The sequence below is a fragment of the Entelurus aequoreus genome, linkage group LG06 (genome assembly GCF_033978785.1).
Source record: "Entelurus aequoreus isolate RoL-2023_Sb linkage group LG06, RoL_Eaeq_v1.1, whole genome shotgun sequence".
Taxonomy (NCBI): Eukaryota; Metazoa; Chordata; class Actinopteri; order Syngnathiformes; family Syngnathidae; genus Entelurus; species Entelurus aequoreus.
In genome coordinates, this window is record NC_084736.1 from 68,100,299 (window position 1) to 68,119,165 (window position 18,867).

General features: G+C 39.8%; 1 protein-coding gene across 1 annotated transcript in view; it reads right to left on the reverse strand.

Annotated features, from left to right (window-relative positions):
* wscd2 (WSC domain containing 2) overlaps nt 1-18,867 on the reverse strand; it is a 208,778-nt gene that overhangs the window by 83,352 nt on the left and 106,559 nt on the right. The window contains exon 2 of the mRNA XM_062051310.1: nt 4,798-5,644. Within this exon, the coding sequence (XP_061907294.1) occupies nt 4,798-5,176 (379 nt within the window). The 5' untranslated portion in view covers nt 5,177-5,644. The remainder of the gene's footprint in view (nt 1-4,797; nt 5,645-18,867) is intronic.

The window sequence follows — 18,867 nt, forward strand, 5'->3', positions numbered from 1 at the left end:
GCGTGTACCAGTTGCTCCACATGCAGCGCCATCAGTAGGTAAATGCGAGAATAGTGTCCAAGCGCTCTGCGTACCTTGAAAGTAAAAAGCGCTACACAAGTGTAATCCATTTACCATTTACTTACATGTTGTGTGTTGTTTGCTGTGTGATGTTGCCTCCTTCTTTTTAATATCACTTTCATTTTAGTGCGGTGGTGGTTGTTGCTTTCACTAGTAAAAATGTATTTATGCATTGAACTTGCTGTGCCTCTGTTGTATGATAGATAGATAGATAGATAGTACTTTATTGATTCCTTCAGGAGAGTTCCCTCAGGAAAATTAAAATGTATGTTGACATACAATCGCATCAAAAGTAGCACGACAAGCTTATTGTAACGTACTAGGGCTGTAACGGTAAACTGTATTATAATAAACCGTGGTAAAAATTCCAGACAGTTAGTAATTCCGTTTTAATTACCAAAAAAAACTTAATTTATAAATGCATTTTTAGACAACACTGCTTACTTCCTGGAAACAGAAGCGCCATTAGTATCAGGAAAAAATGGCGACAACTACGCTGACTTTTCTCGAGAACTTTGCTCTGGATATGTTCCCTCCGAGTAAGAGGAGCCGATTGCTTCGTTTCACTTAATTTCACTCGCTGCTACTTCCGTGGAGTCTCGGAGTGCGTTTAAGAGTGCACTGCTGTTATCAGATGATGACAGGTGTGGACAGAATTGGAGACACACACATTTGTCCCACATTAAAAGTATACCTAGGAGGAGAAAATTATTTGAAGTTGCAGTTTCATTTTAAAAGTGCAACATCGCGTCCTTCCGCCAGCTGCTGGGACTGAGAGTTACCATGCATCAGGCGATGTGTCGGGAACGTTGCCACAACTTGTTTATAAAGTCTTTAGTTTGTTTACTGGAATGCTCACTCGTCCTTTATTTTACTGCTAACTTTTTGTCAGTGTTCCAATAACATCAATACTAGCTAAAATGTTTTGTCATCTCATCGAATGAAACACATTTTCAGTGAGCCACAAAGATTGTGTATTAGATGTGAAGGGTATCACTCATGTTTATTTTTGTTGCTCAAACTGTTGCACTGAACCACTAGGAGGTGTTGTTGAAGAAGAACAAAGCTTGTTTATTAGACTTTATCTTCATTAACCAAACTACTTTGTGTTTTACACTGATATCAAAAAGTAAACACCATTTTTTGGTTTTTGCATTACTACTTTTTTCATTTCACAAAGTTATAACTTTAAAAACCAGCCATCTGACATTCCATTTTGTTAATGTTTTACAGTGTATAGTTAATTCCTATACGACATATGGATCTTGATGGATCTGTCCTGATGCAGTATGTACATGTACATACATTAGTTCATGTAAATGTACATTACTTAAAGGCCTACTGAAATGAATTTTTTTTATTTAAACGGGGATAGCAGATCCATTCTATGTGTCATACTTGATCATTTTGCGATATTGCCATATTTTTGCTGAAAGGATTTAGTATAGAACAACGTCGATAAAGTTCGCAACTTTTGGTCTCTGATTAAAAAACCCTTGCCCCTACCGGAAGTAGCGTGATGTCAGTTGTTCACTCCCTCATATTTTTCTATTGTTTTCAACGCAGCTAGAGCTATTCGGACCATTACCCCATTAATTTGAGCGAGGATGAAAGATTCGTGGACGAGGAACGTTAGAGTGACGGACTAGAATGCAGTGAAATACTTTTTTTTTTCCGCTCTGACCGTAACTTAGGTACAAGCTGGCTCATTGGATTCCACACTCTCTCCTTTTTCTATTGTGGGTCACGGATTTGTATTTTAAACCACCTCGGATACTATATCCTCTTGAAAATGAGAGTCGAGAACCCGAAATGGACATTAACAGTGACTTGTATCTCCACGACAATACATCGACGAAGCTCATTAGCATTAGCTACGAGCTAACGTGATAGCTACCAGCTAACGTGATAGCATCTGTCTCAAATGCAGATAGAAACAAAATAAATAAATCCCTGACTGGAAGGATAGACAGAAGATCAACAATAGTATTAAACCATGTACATGTAACTACACGGTTAATAGATCTCAGCCTGGCAAAGCTTAACAATGCTGTTGCTAACAACGCTAAGGCTAACTTAGCAACCGGACCTCACAGAGCTATGATAAAAACATTAGCGCTCCACCTACGCCAGCCAGCCCTCATCTGCCCAGCTCATCAACACCCGTGCCCACCTGCGTTCCAGCGATTGACGGCGCGACGAAGGACTTCACCCGATCATCCGTGCAGTGGCCGGTTAGCATCGGCTAGCGCGTCTGCTATCCAAGTGAGTAATCCGTGTTGTGTTGCTACAGCCGCCGCTATACACCGATCCCACCTACAACGTTCTTCTTTGCAGCCTCCATTGTTCATTAAACAAATTGCAAAAGATTCACCAATACAGATGTCCAGAATACTGTGGAATTATGAAATGAAAACAGAGCTTTTTTGTATTGTATTCAATGGGGTACCAATACTTCCGGTTCAAAGATTGACGTCACGCGCATACTCATCCTCCGAAGGCTTTTTCAATCGGAAGTGTGGCGGGAATTTTAAAATTGCACTTTATAAGTTAACCGGCCGTATTGGCATGTGTTGCAATGTTAAGATTTCATCATTGATATATAAACTATCAGACTGTGTGGTCGGTAGTAGTGGGTTTCAGTAGGCCTTTAAAAAATACCATCCACCCATCTATTTTCTACCGCTTGTCCCTTACGGGGTCGCAGGGGTAATGGAGCCTATCCCAGCTGCACACGGGCGGTAGGCGGGGTACGTATTCACACTCACATTCCCACACTAGGGCCAATTTAGTGTTGCCAATCACCCTATCACCAGGTGCATGTCTTTACCTCCCTATAAAAATGTAAAATTAGAGTTAATGGTGCCATATGTAGTTATGTGGCCAGAAAATGTACTGCAATCACGGTCAAAATTCTGTAGTCCCCCCCACTCTACATGACTGAGGTTGCCGCAGCCAAATCCAAATCCTACTCCAAGGAACTTCAAATGGCATGTATGCACATCACCATCTTTCAGTGCAGAGTGCAATTCTATGAGCCAACCCACGTTACGCTAACCTAACTCTCGCCAGATCCTTGTAGTTCGCTGAGCTCCACACAAGGATCTGGGCTCAAGGGGAATGCAAATTCCTTCAAGATAGCAAAAAATAATGAACCAATCAGGATCACCGGGCGGGATTTCAAATATGTGACATAGCGCCGAAGCGACTGTTTGATTCAAACAACAATGGCGGCACGCAGCGAGGAGTCGTGTGCTGGCATTGATTCTGCTATTGCAACTGTTCTGTCGAATCTATCGAATATTCATTCTTTAAAAGATGAACAGAGGCCGGTTTTGAAGGCATTTATTGGTGGCAAGGATGTTTTGGCTCTTCTTCCGACCGGTTTTGGATTTCCCAGCGTCGCTCTCATCAGTGTCACGGGTTGATTTCGATGTGAGTGGTTGAAGTAGCACGTCATTCAAGATAACGGACAGTTTTTTACAAGGCCCCGCCTTCTGAAATACATCTCCTATTGAGAAGTCCCAGATCCTTGTGTGGAGCTCAGCGAACTACAAGGATCTGGCGAGAGTCAGGTTAACGTTACGCATAAATCATATAGCCTACTACCATGTCAATACACAAAGTAGAAAATCATTACATGTAATGCCTACATATAATTTATTTTTATGAATGCATAATAATCGTAATAATCGTGAAACTGTGATTATTACTCAGACTATAATCGTACAGTCAAAACCTATTATTCGTTGCATCCACAAACCACGTTAAACCCAGATTCCGATCTAACAAAGGTCTTAACTCATTCTCCTTCTATGCCACATCAATATGGAATGCACTCCCAACAGGTGTAAAAGAAAGTGCATCTCTACCCTCCTTCAAAACCGCACTAAAAGAACACCCCCAGGCAACTACAACCCTAGACTAACACCCTCCCCCCTCCACATCCCACCTCCCCTGATTGCAATTAATCAAATGTAAATAATCAAATGTATAAACTTGTTCTTATGCATTCTGAGCTCACTATGTTCACTGCTCGCTGTACATATCCTACAAAGTCAGACCTACACTGTTTCAATGTCCATTTCTCAGATGATATAATTGTTGATGACTGAAGTGCTGATAGCAACCAAACCTAACCCCCCTTCCCCCCCAAACCCCCTCCACATCCCACCCCCCGGATTGTAAATAATATAATGTATATACTCTGATGATTAACTTGTGTGATGACTGCATTATGCTGATAGTATATATTTATACCATGAATTGATTAACGTGGACCCCGACTTAAACAAGTTGAAAAACTTATTCGGGTGTTACCATTTAGTGGTCAATTGTACGGAATATGTACTGTACTGTACAATCTACTAATAAAAGTCTCAATCAATCAATCAATCCTTATTTACAACTTGAATTGTATAAACATGCGAGCACATTTAAAATGCTAAATTCCCTTACAATGACTTAAGAATTGTTCTAACTTTTCAGGGTTATTATTGAAATTGTTCTATTATTATGAACCTTTTTTAAGTAATAATTAACATGCTGCAATGATTAAAAGTCGACCAGTGAGCGAGTAAATGTGATTTATGCTGTGTTGTGAAATGCACTGTGTTCGTGTGATTTCTTCTAATGAATATGGTCTGTGAGAGGATCCAAGAATGGGTGTGAGTTATGGAAAACTGCCAAAGTGAAAATCCACTGCTTAAATGAAGGACCACATTACAGTATGCCCACCTCTTCCGTCGTCGATGTCTTTAGCATTGCGGGCCTTCAGTGCACGGTTCCAGTTGTGGGAGTAGTCTCCATCTTTGCCCTCTGTGGACATACTGGTCTTTTTTTTCCACATTGGGGCGTAGCCTCGCCCAGACCTGTGAGCCTCCTTGAACACTCGCATGATGCCCAGTCCTCGACTGTCTGACGACGCGGTGTGGCCGCCCGTCTCTGAGGCTACGATGGCGTCACGCCCCCCTCGCCCTCCGGGGCCGCCGTCTCCAACAAAGCCGGCGTGCAGGAAGACGAGGCTTCCGGCGGTCAGGTAGAGCAGGATGAGCGTAAAGAAGCGGACGGGCTTCCTGCGGAAATAACGCTGTATCTTCAGCAGAGGTTTGGCCATGCTGGCTCACTGGAGCACACGGGCCCAGTGATGAACTGTCATGCAGCAGACAAATCAGCAGCAGCTCTTCCTGCTTCCCGCTGACAAAAAAAGGTAATTCAAATAAGGACAGTCTTGATGTGTTAATCTGCGACTACGATCATCCAGATAATGGCATGACTTCTGCTGCGCGAAGAAGCCTTACATACACCTGTGAGAGTCCATGTGGGTGTCTGCTCCTGTCCTGTTACCAGCCAAGCGTGCTCGCTCTGTGCATCCAGTAAGAAAAGGAGTGCACGACGATCACTCACAACTCCTTTCACGCCGGTTATCAGCCTACAGAGATGCCATGCCAGCACCGCCGTGGCACTTTCTCCCACGCTGTGCAGCAGGAAGAGGGTTTTATTTAGTGGCCAAGCTGAAATCCTTTCACCTTTGAGTGGTCGGCTCCTCATGGGGATCCAAGAGATTCATGGCGTGACTAATCGTCTGCAGAAAAGACACAAAAATGGAGAAATAAGTGGATTTGAGTGGGCTTTTCGAGCACCCGAAAATGTCAAACTGCACCGAAAAGGATAAGAAAGTAGGAATAAAAACAATTAATAAAGCGGTGAGAGCTGTGTTATTCTTCCAAAAAGGCAGAACGCTTCACATCAAGGAGCTCAAGTTGTACAAGTTACTTTGTCTTTAATAAACTGGGTTAAGCCGGAAGGGAAAAAAACAAAAACAAAACTCTACCCTTTGGCATTTCCACTAATGTCTTTTGGGAGCAAACGCACAGAAATTACAAACATGCTCAGTCGAGATGATGAGGCGATGATAATGTTCTGAAGACGGAAGAAGTATTCTGAACAACTAAAAAGAGGAATGAAAAAAACAAGTCAAACCAGATAAATCATGTCTAAAATAACGAAGGATTCAACTTAGTGGTGTAAAGACCTTTGGACTACAGGGCTTAAGTGTAAGTGTGAAATGTATACATACTGTAACTGCATGTTATAGTCAACTATTTGGTGAAAAGGAAAGAGAAAACTGCGTGGGTGGGGTGATTAATGGAAGAAAATAAATGAACACAAAACGGGAAATAGAGGGAAAATCATTAGTTGGGAGACCTCCGACTTAAATAAAAGACTGAACTCCTGTTCGGCCTTGCTTACATTCTTTCTAAGGCAGCATGCAACGTCATCCTATTATGAATATAAGGCACTGTAAAAAAAAAAGCCTTACAGCACCTTGAAGAGAGAAAATGAGAAAGAGAGATGTGATATACAGTACATGCACTCCATTTAAAGTAGTCATTAACAACCCATGGTCATGTGAAATGTGAACAGACTGTACACTACTTTTTGTTTGGATTCCAGTGCACACACCGAATTGTGTCGATGAAATTCTGAAGAAAAGCAGAAATAAAAATGATGTTGGATTTGTACTGGTTAAAGCAGGGGTTTCCAAACTATGGCCCGCCGATGACTTCAATTTGGCCCGCGAGACATCATGGGTTGAATAAGGAATCTTACCCACAGGGAGAATGCATTTATTTTAATAGTCTGGCAGCTTTGATGTCGCCATCTGCTGGAAAAATGACCTATAAATATACTCTGAATGGGTGTAAGCATAGCATTTACCTACATTACCCAATGCAAACAACCTTCCCTAGTAATGGTGAAAAAAATAAAGTTCTAACCAACACAAAATGTCAACAGACATGGTCACGTAACACAAGGTGCTCCCTGAACTTTGTGGACATTATAACAAACATCCATTCACCATCAAAATTCTAAATTACACCCGTTTAAATCCATTACAAAGCAGGATGGGGAAAATGCAAAACACTCTTCACACTTATTCATGTTTGGGGCATTTTAGCTGCTTGATATTGCTGATTGATTACATGACTTTAAGAAGGTTTTAGGGAAGTAAACAAGGTAGAAGTTGAACTTTCACATAGCTTAATAATAATTTAAGCGGAAATTAAGAGTAAGGGTGTAGCTGCATGCACCTCCCACTTTCATTCAGGCCAAAACAAACAGCTGAGACAGAAGCTACATGCGAAGCTATGTTGCAACATGGCTAATGCCTCAAATATACCCGAAATCGAAGATCCTCCACCATCATTCAGATCTGGCGTGTGGAACTACTTTGGTTTTCTTGTGAAATATGACCCTGATGGCAAGTGTGTCGTGGACAAAAATACAACGGTATGTCGCAAGTGTCACACAATGATAAACTACTACAGTGAAAATACAACACACATGACAACAAATATCGCCGACATCACCCCGATGCGAAAATAGGTGTAACCAAACAAAAACAAGGAGACACAACCAGAGGTGGGTAGTAACGCGCTACATTTACTCCGTAACATCTACTTGAGTAACTTTTGGGATAAATTGTACTTCTAAGAGTAGTTTTAATGCAACATACTTTTACTTTTATTTGAGTATATTTATAGAGAAGAAACGCTACTTTTACTCCGGTCCATTTATCTACATTCAGCTAGCTACTCGCTACTGATTTTTATCGATCTGTTAATGCACGCTTTGTTTTTTTTGGTTTGTCAGACAGACCTTCAAAGTAGGATCTATCGCATGCCTGCGTTTCACCAATCAAATGCAGTCACTGGTGACGTTTGACTCTGTTTCACCAATCAAACAGAGCCAGGCGGTCACATGATTAACAAGCTTAAGCTTACATGAACTCAACGTCAAATTTGAGGAAGCACATTGCGGTAAGTAACGTTAGTAGATATTTTGGCTGTCACTGTAGGCTGATGTTAGCTTCCCTGCTATGAATCACTGTCAAATGTACATCATGTGGGGACATTTATTAACGCACAGCAGCCTCATAGACAGACAGAGACACACACACTCACACGCACAGTCGCGCACACACTCACGCATGCATAGAAACACCAATCAGAAGTGCACAGTGTGTTCCCAGGTGCACCGTGCAGCCCACACCTATCAGTTTATGGTTTGCGTAAAGGCTAACTTGTTATTTTCCTTTGTAATCTCTGCCTACTGAGTCTATGGTGCTGTTAAGTTATTGTGGCTCAATTTGCCTTAATTTTTTTTATGTTGATGTATATTATTATTTAATATATATTATTGTTTTAGTTGCTTAAGAGATATTCCTGGCTCTGAATTTGCTCATTGCTATTTTTATGTTTTTGTGCATTATTTGTTGCCGTCATCATTAAACTCATCAGTTACTCAGTACTTGAGTAGTTTTTTCACAACATACTTTTTACTTTTACTCAAGTAAATACTTGGGTGACTACTCCTTACTTTTACTTGAGTAATAAATCTCTAAAGTAACAGTACTCTTACTTGAGTACAATTTCTGGCTACTCTACCCATCTCTGGACACAACACACAGGTTACAAACCTTACCCGGGACATTTAGACAGCCATTAGCACATGACTCAAAGAGAGCAACATAAATTGATTGCTACTTTTATTGCTGTCGACATGCAACCCTTCTCTGTTTACTGTGGACATGTGAGCCCCGTTACAAGATGCCTTCACGAACCTATTTCACCAGTACCGTAGTTCCTATTTTGTACGACAAGACAAAAGCCCATTTAGAGACAGCAATGTTCGTAGCACCCGCTGTTGCTCTGCTGCTAAGAATGTACCACAGAAGATGGGTGATTTATCAGATGCGTTTATTTTATGAATATTATTTTTTACAAGCTGCTGTTTTTGTTTTATATGGTGCTAAGTATGTACAGCATAAACTGGGGCAGGTATAAAGCTGCACCAGATACATACAATTTAATATCAAAACTGTACTTTTCAGTTGAAACAAAAATGTTGATAATTCTAATAAACTATAAGTAAAAAAAGGCTTGGAAATGTATCTTTTATAATATCGAAAAAATATCGAACCGTGACGGTAAAATATTGAACCGAACCGAACCGTGAATGTTGTGTATCGTTCCACCCCTAATATTTATATATATAGTTACTTTACATGCAATCGGCTTTCGACCCTCGACCAATTTTTTCGAACCCAATGCGGCCCCGAAGTCAAAAAGTTTGGACACCCCAGGGTTAAAGTATCAGTGATTGATCTAGTCATGGTCTGTACATATTATTTCGTGCAAACTTGATAGCGCACGCAAAGCTGATCTCCTAAGCTTGTTGACCGAGGACTGAAACTCTTAAGTGAACAAAATAACCCACGGAATCTGTTTAGCACAGGGGTGTCAAACTCATTTTCATTGAGGGCCACATCGCAGTAATGGCTGCTTTCAGATGACCGCTTTAAAAAAAAATTATTTACATTATGTGAATGTGTGTGTGAATGGGTGAATGTGGAAATACTGTCAAAGCGCTTTGAGTACCTTGAAGGTAGAAAAGCGCTATACAAGTATAACCCATTTATCATTTATTATCATTATTATCATTATGCATGCGGGTAATAATCATAATTAATCGAAATGCATATGCATTTGATTATTAGATTTTTTTATGTATAACTTAGTTTAAAATCATAAAAGTGACAAGCAGATATTTAACGATTTGTTTTTAACTCAAAAAAATAGTTTTGCAATACAGTATATAATAATATGATTGGCATGATCAGATAATATTAAAGTTTAAAATAAGCATTTTTTTATGTCAAAATTGAAAGATCGAATGCATTTAGTAAAAAAAGAAAAAGTAAGTATTTTATTGCAACTCATTTTTTCCAGGCTTTTGCGGGCCACATAAAATGATGTGGCACGCCAGAACTGGCCCCCGGGCCTTGAGTTTGACACATGTGGTTTAGCATGTTTGTCTTCAAGCAGAATATGGATGATTATCAGAACATCCATAACAATGGGAAGAGGAAATGCAAATATATTCATTTAGCGCTTGCAGTGTAATTTAAACCTCTGTTTTTTAGTCTACTTTTGAAGGTAGGGCAAAGAGGCACAGGTAAGCACAAACGGCTGTGAGAATGCAATTGTGGTGCAATGACAGACAACAGAGAGAAAATCCTGTCAAGTGTAGACATTCGCAATGTCAGAAATAAAAATAGTAGCCATATCGTCTATCCAGGAATTACATTTTATAGCTGCTGGATGACTGAAGAAAGTGCTTCATAAACTTTTTTTGACCCACTCCCCTCACGCAGGAGGCTGCGGAGCATCCGGAGTGGGATATCTTTCCGGGAAGCTGTTAGATGCTGAACTCCAATGGTGCTCCATCACCTCCTCTCAATCCCCGCACAAGGAACACTTAACTTGCACATGTGTGTTTACCGACTGTGCCGAACTGAGTTGGTTTTTTTGTCTGAATTGCACTAGTTTTCACATTCTATTTGCACTATATAATTACTCTTTATTTTATTTTACTATTTATTACATTATATTTATACTAAATGGAGTGAAACCCTAATTAATGCCTTGCCTGTGTCTTTCCTACTGTAAATATTGTATCACAACATATTATAATGCTGTATACTGTATAATGAATCCTCTGTGTGTGAGATAAATACTTCCTGGACTAATGTGCACTAGGTGTTACATATGCACAGTCAATATACTGCATATATTAGCATGTAAACTACACACAATGATTTGTATTACATTATTATAAGCGCTAAAACTGAACTGAACTGAACTCATTATTAGGGCTGGGCAATATGGCTGAAAACTGTATCAACGTATAGGCTTTTTATACTGGTCGATGGAAAATATGGACCAGGAGAAAAATATGTTAAATGTAACCCTCCTTGTATTATAATCCCCTCAGATACAGAATCAAGGCAGAGAGTGAAAAACTAAAATCACAATAACCTCTTTAAATCAAGGTGGAAAAATTAGGACTATGTAAGAAATGCTTAATAAAGTGTAACAAAATAGTGCAAAGTCAGAAAATCTAAACATAGAGAAACTTGAGAAGAATTTTTTTTTGCATGTTTACAGCCAGGAAGTTACATGGTTTGTGTAACATTTTATTTGGTCTGTTATTCTCATTTAAATATGGAAATGAGTTGATGGTATGCTGCAATTATTATTTAAAATGTTTTGGCGCAAATTGATATTTTGAAGTAGCACATTTGTAACATGTTGTTATTCATTTTATTCACACAGTCCTGCACTCTAGTTCCTACCTGTAGTTTCCGTACATTCAAAGAAGGAACGGACGAGGGTTGAAAAGAAAAAATGAGCGCGGCTGAGGTCTGCAATCTGTCGAGGTGATTTTTCCTGCTTTGTCGGCAATTTCTTCACTCTCTGCAGCACTCATTTTTACTTTCTCTTCTCACTACATGCGGAGAATCAACAGCGAGACAGCAAGATGGCACAACCAAACTGGATAGTTCATACGGTTACACGATTGGATTGATGTCCCACCCGTTGCTCACTAAACACTTCCTTTTTGCAAAGACCGAGAGTGCCTTTGTTAAAGCAACCAACCATGCTTCATTCTATATGGTTTCTTAGGACCCCAAATATATCATATACTGTATATATATATATACACACATACATACATACATACATACATAAATATGTATATAATACATATATACATATATATATATAAACTGTATATATATACATATACATATATATCAATTTTTTACCGCTTGTCATTACTTTTTTAATAACATTAGGTGCCAGTTCTACAATTAACTACATTCCGCCATACAGGGGCAAAGTCTCTGCGCCCCGACATTTCTACATGTGAGAGGATCCCCTGCTTGGCCCACTATGGACTAGACTCTCACATTATTAACCGTATTCACTCGGCATCCACTGCACCGGGACGGTCCCCACACCTGCGGTCCCTTCCAAGGTTTCACGTTGTTCCCATTGGGTTGAGTTTTTTCTTGCCCTGATGTGGGATCTGAGCCAAGGATGTCGTTGTGGCTTGTGCAGCCCTTTGAGACATTTGTGATTAAGGGCTACATAAGTAAACTTTGATTGATTGATCTAGAAAGGTTAATCGAACACATGTTATTTTGATATTGATTATGTGTGTATCGCAATATATTGATATTGTTTTATGGGCCCAGCCCTACTTAATACACAAATATTACTATGTTATATGTAATAACGTAATATGCAAATGCTAGTATGTGCCATTTTAATTTATTTCTATTATTCTTTTTTATCTTAAATTTTGTTTGAAAATAACAAATGCTATCAAACGATAAGACATTTTTAATCAGATTAATCACAATTTTGTACTTTGATTTCCATCCATCCATCCATTTTCTACCACTTGTCCCGTTCGGGGTCGCGGGGTTGCTGGAGCCTATCTCAGCTGCATTCGGGCGGAAGGCGGGGTACACCCTGGACAAGTCGCCACCACATCGCAGGGCCAACACAGATAGACAGACAACATTCACACTCACATTCACACACTAGGGCCAATTTAGTGTTGCCAATCAACCTATCCTCAGGTGCATGTACTTTGATTTATTGCGATTAATTTCAGTAAATTACTTGTGTGCATAATTTAAATGACATTTTGAAAAAGACCCCAATATTTGAACACAAATGCAATTTCATTGACAGAAGGTCATCCATGAACATGTTTTTCAATGTGTTACTTTACTTGCATGCACCACATTTATTTGTTCAAAACTTGCCAACAGTTTTATCCAAAGTCAGATGGAGGTGTATTATGACGTGAAATTTGCCAGCAATCACGCCAATTGGAGTCTCTTTACTTATATTTGCACTGACTTATGCATTGACCTGATCAGTGACCTTGTAACAACCTGCTTAAGGTAGAGGAGCATGTGTGGTCAAAAAGAAATTGTGCGATTAATCTGCGTTCATACGTGATTAATGCAATACTATTTTGTGATTATTCGCACGAGTTAAAGCATCAACTTTGGCAGTACCAAAAATAACAATTGGATATCAAGATTTATTTTAAGCTTTCTTAAAGGTTCTGATAAAGATTACAGACACACACTTGTTCTGTTTTGCAGATTCATACATTTGGGGTTAAATCCTGCAGCCTTCGACAAAGAAGTCCTCTGTTTTGGTACAAATCCGTGGGGCAATAATTAGGAGGTGTAACAAGACGCCCCTCTGAGAATTGTACACATTATTCAAGGGGACACTCAACCTTGTGACTCTTGTCTGCCACTAGGACAAAATAGCCGACTGCCTGTCACCTGAGACCTTATTGGAACTGAACAACTAGCAACCACACAGCTATTTTACCCTCTGCTGCTCCATACTCTGAAACACTCAAGGAGAAACGGATCACATTCTGCACAAAGACACCCCTCACCCTGTTTGACTCCTAAATGATGACTAAACTTTACTTGTGTGCCCTTAAGAATGACTTTCACACACCTAAAGGGGTTTTCATTACTGATGTCTGCATGTTAATTGGGCTCACTCTTACCAAATCTCTTGTTCTAGGTCAAATTAATTTCCAAAATGCCAAGCACTAAATGTTGAACTTAAAAAATGATGGGCGTCACGGGCCAACGCATCGCTAAATCACTTTAGTGGGGTCAGGGCAGCAGGATATAAAATGTCCATTAGAGGCTCATTTGTTCACATGAAACAAATGAAATAGCAAAAAACTGTACTGTCAGTGCTTGATTTAGGTCTGCATGGCTCAGGCTGTTATATATTCTACGACACATACTCGACTAGGCCGTAATACACGGGAGAACAGCGTTGGTTGTCACACTTTTCACACTGGTGTGAATTGCTCATAATCAAAACAGCTTTCAATATTCATTCCTACAATAAATTGAAGTATTTGACTTGAAACATTTTCCATCTGATTGTAACAAAGAGATGATAAACTATCAATGGTTGTCTCAGTATTATTTTATTAGGAAAACAATTTTTTTTAAGTCAGAATGTACCTAATCCCATTATCATGTGATATGAACCTCTGTATTAGAATTAAAGGCCTACTGAAATGAGATTTTCTTATTTAAACGGGGATTGCAGGTCCATTCTATGTGTCATACTTGATCATTTAGCGATATTGCCATATTTTTGCTGAAAGGATTTAGTAGAGAACATTGACGATAAAGTTCGCAACTTTTGGTCGCTGATAAAAAAGCCTTGCCTGTACAGGAAGTAGTGTGACGTCACAGGTTGTGGAGCTCCTCACATCTGCACATTGTTTACAATCATGGCCACCAGCAGCGAAAGCAATTCGGACAGAGAAAGCGAGGATTACCCCATTAATTTGAGCGAGGATGAAAGATTTGTGGATGAGGAAAGTGAGAGTGAAGGACTAGAGGGCAGTGGAAGCGATTCGGATAGGGAAGATGCTGTGAGAGGCGGGTGGGACATGATATTCAGCTGGGAATGACTAAAACAGTAAATAAACACAAGACATATATATACTCTATTAGCCACAACACAACCAGGCTTATATTTAATATGCCACATAACAAACAGCTCCCCCCTCCCGTCCATATAATCCGCCAATACAAATCAAACACTCGCACAACACACTCAATCCCACAGCCCAATGTACCGTTCACTTCCGCAAAGTTCATACAGCACATATATTTCCCCAAAGTCACGTACGTGACATGCACATAGCGGCACGCACGTACAGGCAAGCGATCAAATGTTTGGAAGCCGCAGCTGCGTACTCACGGTAGCGCGTATCCAACTCAAAGTCCTCCTGTTAAGAGTCTCTGTTGTCCCAGTTCTCTACGTGTTTGTGTTGCTGCAGCAGGCCACTAATACACCGCTTCCCACCTACAGCTTTCTTCTTTGCGGTCTTCATTGTTCATTAAACAAATTGCAAAAGATTCACCAACACAGATGTCCAGAATACTGTGGAATTTTGCGATGAAAACAGACGACTTAATAGCTGGCCACACTGGTGTCCCAATCCGTGACGTCAAGCGCAAACGTCATCATACCGAGATGTTTTTAGCAGGATATTTCGCAGGAAATTTAAAATTGCACTTTACTAATCTAACCCGGTCGTATTGGCATGTGTTGCAATGTTAAGATTTCATCATTGATATATAAACTATCAGACTGTGTGGTCGGTAGTAGTGGGTTTCTGTAGGCCTTTAAGTACACCTCTCACATTTCAAAAATGTTATACTATCTCCTCATAGGACAATAATGTAAAAATGAAACTTGTATATAAGAGTACAGTATTTCATGAACCTGTAAGTCAGTGCTCTGTGACGTTTTTTACCTGTCAAACTCAGTGGGTAAGTCTAACAACTGAAGTTCCACTAGTCTGTGGAACTTAAATCAGAGAAGCACAAGAGTCCTGGTCGATATCTTGGTCTGAAAGTGTGGAAATAACTCAGACAACTCCAAAAAATATTCTACTTTAACGTCCTCATGCTTTGGGTCAGCACTTCTTGCCTTCACATACTGTACTTTGCAAAGTCTAAAATATCTACCACCAACTACCCAAAAAGTTTGACAATATCCTCTTTAGCCACCACGTTTTGAAAGACTTCAAAATGTCTAGGCTTCAGATTGGACTAGATTTGTCTTAGCCCCACCCACTAATGGGTGAGTTTGATGGATAAAATAAATTCACTAAGCACGGATACACACGTTCATTAAATAATGTAATAAATTGTGAAATATTTAGTTTTATCATAGAATACTTATTTAAATCATTAAGTAACACAATCAAACATAGGGCAAATATTGAAATAGTGAATGAAATGATTAAATAATTAAATGCACTTTTAAATTAACATTTAAAAACACATCTGTTTGATTCAAATTATACTTAATGACACATTTCAGTAATTATTTGATGATTTATTTATGTATTGAATTTTGTCTTATTTAACCTTACATTGCAAATGTTGGACTTGGCGTGCACTGCAATGTAAATTAGTCTAAATAAAGGAACATTAATCCTATGTTTCACAGGCAATGTTTGTCATACTATGCAGGAAAAGTGGGGAGGACGGATTCTGAGTCCCGAATGACATCTACGGTCATGATCCTAACACACAGGTGTCAGGGCAACCGAACGGTTCAGATCTTTTTCCATAAACCGTTCCATCCCTACACCCTAATCATCACACATATGAACTGGATTAGCACACAAAATATTGGGCTTTAAATAACCCAGAATTTGACACCAACAACATGAATCGGCTTGCCCACAACACTGGATGAATTGAGATGCAACACCATATCCAGGACTGCATTTTTATAAACTGTTACACCTATAAAAATAAATGTGATATACTTTCTTCTTCATCCAATGAATGAAACACGTTTCAGCCAGTTTCTATCCAGCGTGGCTTAACACAAAGAATACAAACTTGGAGAAAGCACTACATTCTCTACCGCAGTGTTTTTCAACCACTGTGCCGTGGCACACTAGTGTGCCGTAAAATACAGTCTGGTGTGCCGTGGGAGATTATGTAATTTCACCTAATTGGGTTAAAAATATTTTTTTGCAAACCAGTAATTATAATCCGCAAATGTGCCGTTGTTGAGTGTCTGTGCTGTCTAGAGCTCGGCAGAGTAACCATGTAATACTCTTCCATATTAGTAGGTGGCAGCAGGTAGCTAATTGCTTTGTAGATGTTGGTCGTGATCACAATATGCAGACGACAGAGGGAGGCAGTGTGCAGGAAAAAAGGTATCTAACACTTAAACCAAAAATGAACAAAAGGCACAAGCCGCTAAGAAAAGCCATTGAAGCTTAGGGATGACTATGCAAAATTAAACTAAAACTGAACTGGCTGCAAAGTATATAAAAACAGAATGCTGGACGACAGCAAAGACTTACAGCGCGTGGCGCAGACGGCGCCCACAAAGTACATCCGTACATGACATGACAATCAACAATGTCCCCACAAAGAAGGATAGCGTCTGCACAACTGAAATAGTCTTGATTGCGAAAACAAAGCGGGTGCGGGGAATAGCATTCAAGGAAGACATGAAACTGCTACAGGAAAATACCAACAAAACAGGAAAAGTCACCAAAAATAGGAGTGCAACACAAGAACGAAAACACTACACACAGGAAAACATCCAGAAAACTCAAAATAAGTCAGGGCGTGATGTGACAGGTCGTGACAGTACACCTACTTTGAGACAAGAGCTATAGTGATGCATGCTTGGTTATGGTTTGAATTCATATCCAACAATTGTGAGAATTACTTTTTATTGTCAATATCGGCTGCTGAGTTTCATTTTTTTATGTTTTCTGCTGGTGATGTGACTCCGGATTTTTTCTATGAAAAAAATGTGCCTTAGCTCAGAAAAGGTTGAAAAACATTGCTCTACCGCTCATTATTATTTTGTTGTAATGTCAAATCCTGCAAGGAAACACGCAGCTTGCTTAAAGGCCTACTGAAACCCACTACTACCGACCACGCAGTCTGATAGTTTATATATCAATGATGAAATCTTAACATTATAACACATGCCAATACGGCCGGGTTAACTTATAAAGTGACATTTTAAATTTGCCGCTAAACTTCCGGTTCGAAACGCCTCTGAGGATGACGTATGCGTGTGACGTTGCCCGGCGAACACGGGTATGCCTTCCACATTGAAGCCGATACGAAAACGCTCTGTTTTCATTTCATAATTCCACAGTATTCTGGACATCTGTGTTCGTGAATCTGTTTCAATCATGTTCATTGCATTATGGAGAAGGAAGCCAAGCAAGCAAAGAAGAAAGTTGTCGGTGCGAAATGGACGTATTTTTCGAACGTAGTCAGCCACAACAGTACACAGCCGGCGCTTCTTTGTTTACATTCCCGAAAGATGCAGTCAAGATGGAAGAACTCGGATAACAGAGACTCTAACCAGGAGGACTTTTGATTTGGATACACAGACGCCTGTAGAGAACTGGGACAACACAGACTCTTACCAGGATTACTTTGATTTGGATGACAAAGACGCAGACGTGCTACTGTGAGTATGCAGCTTTGGCTTTTTTTTGCGTATGTACGTAACTTTTTTAAAATATATAAGCTTTATGAACCTTGGGTTAGGTGAACGGTCTTTTGGGCTGAGTGATTGTGTGTGTTGATCATGTGTTTGAATTGTATTGGCGTGTTCTATGGAGCTAGGAGCTAGCAGAGGAGCTAGGAGCTAGCATAACACGTACCGTACCGTAAGTGCGCGTCACGTACGTAACTTTTTAAAAACATATAAGCTTTATGAACCTTGGGTTAGGTGAACGGTCTTTTGGGCTGAGTGATTGTGTGTGTTGATCAGGTGTTTGAATTGTATTGGCGTGTTCTATGGAGCTAGGAGCTAGCAGAGGAGCTAGGAGCTAGCATAACAAACACGCAGGTGTTATTATGCAGGATTAATTTGTGGCATATTAAATATAAGCCTGGTTGTGTTGTGGCTAATAGAGTATATATATGTCTTGTGTTTATTTACTGTTGTAGTCATTCCCAGCTGAATATCAGGTACCGTGAGTATGCAGCCTTGGCTGCTAAACATTCGATAACTTGACCGTATGTGCGCGTCACGTACGTAACTTTTTAAAAACATATAAGCTTTATGAACCTTGGGTTAGGTAAACGGTCTTTTGGGCTGAGTGATTGTGTGTGTTGATCAGGTGTTTGAATTGTATTGGCGTGTTCTATGGAGCTAGGAGCTAGCAGAGGAGCTAGGAGCTAGCATAACAAACACGCAGGTGTTTTTATGCAGGATTAATTTGTGGCATATTAAATATAAGCCTGGTTGTGTTGTGGCTAATAGAGTATATATATGTCTTGTGTTTATTTACTGTTGTAGTCATTCCCAGCTGAAT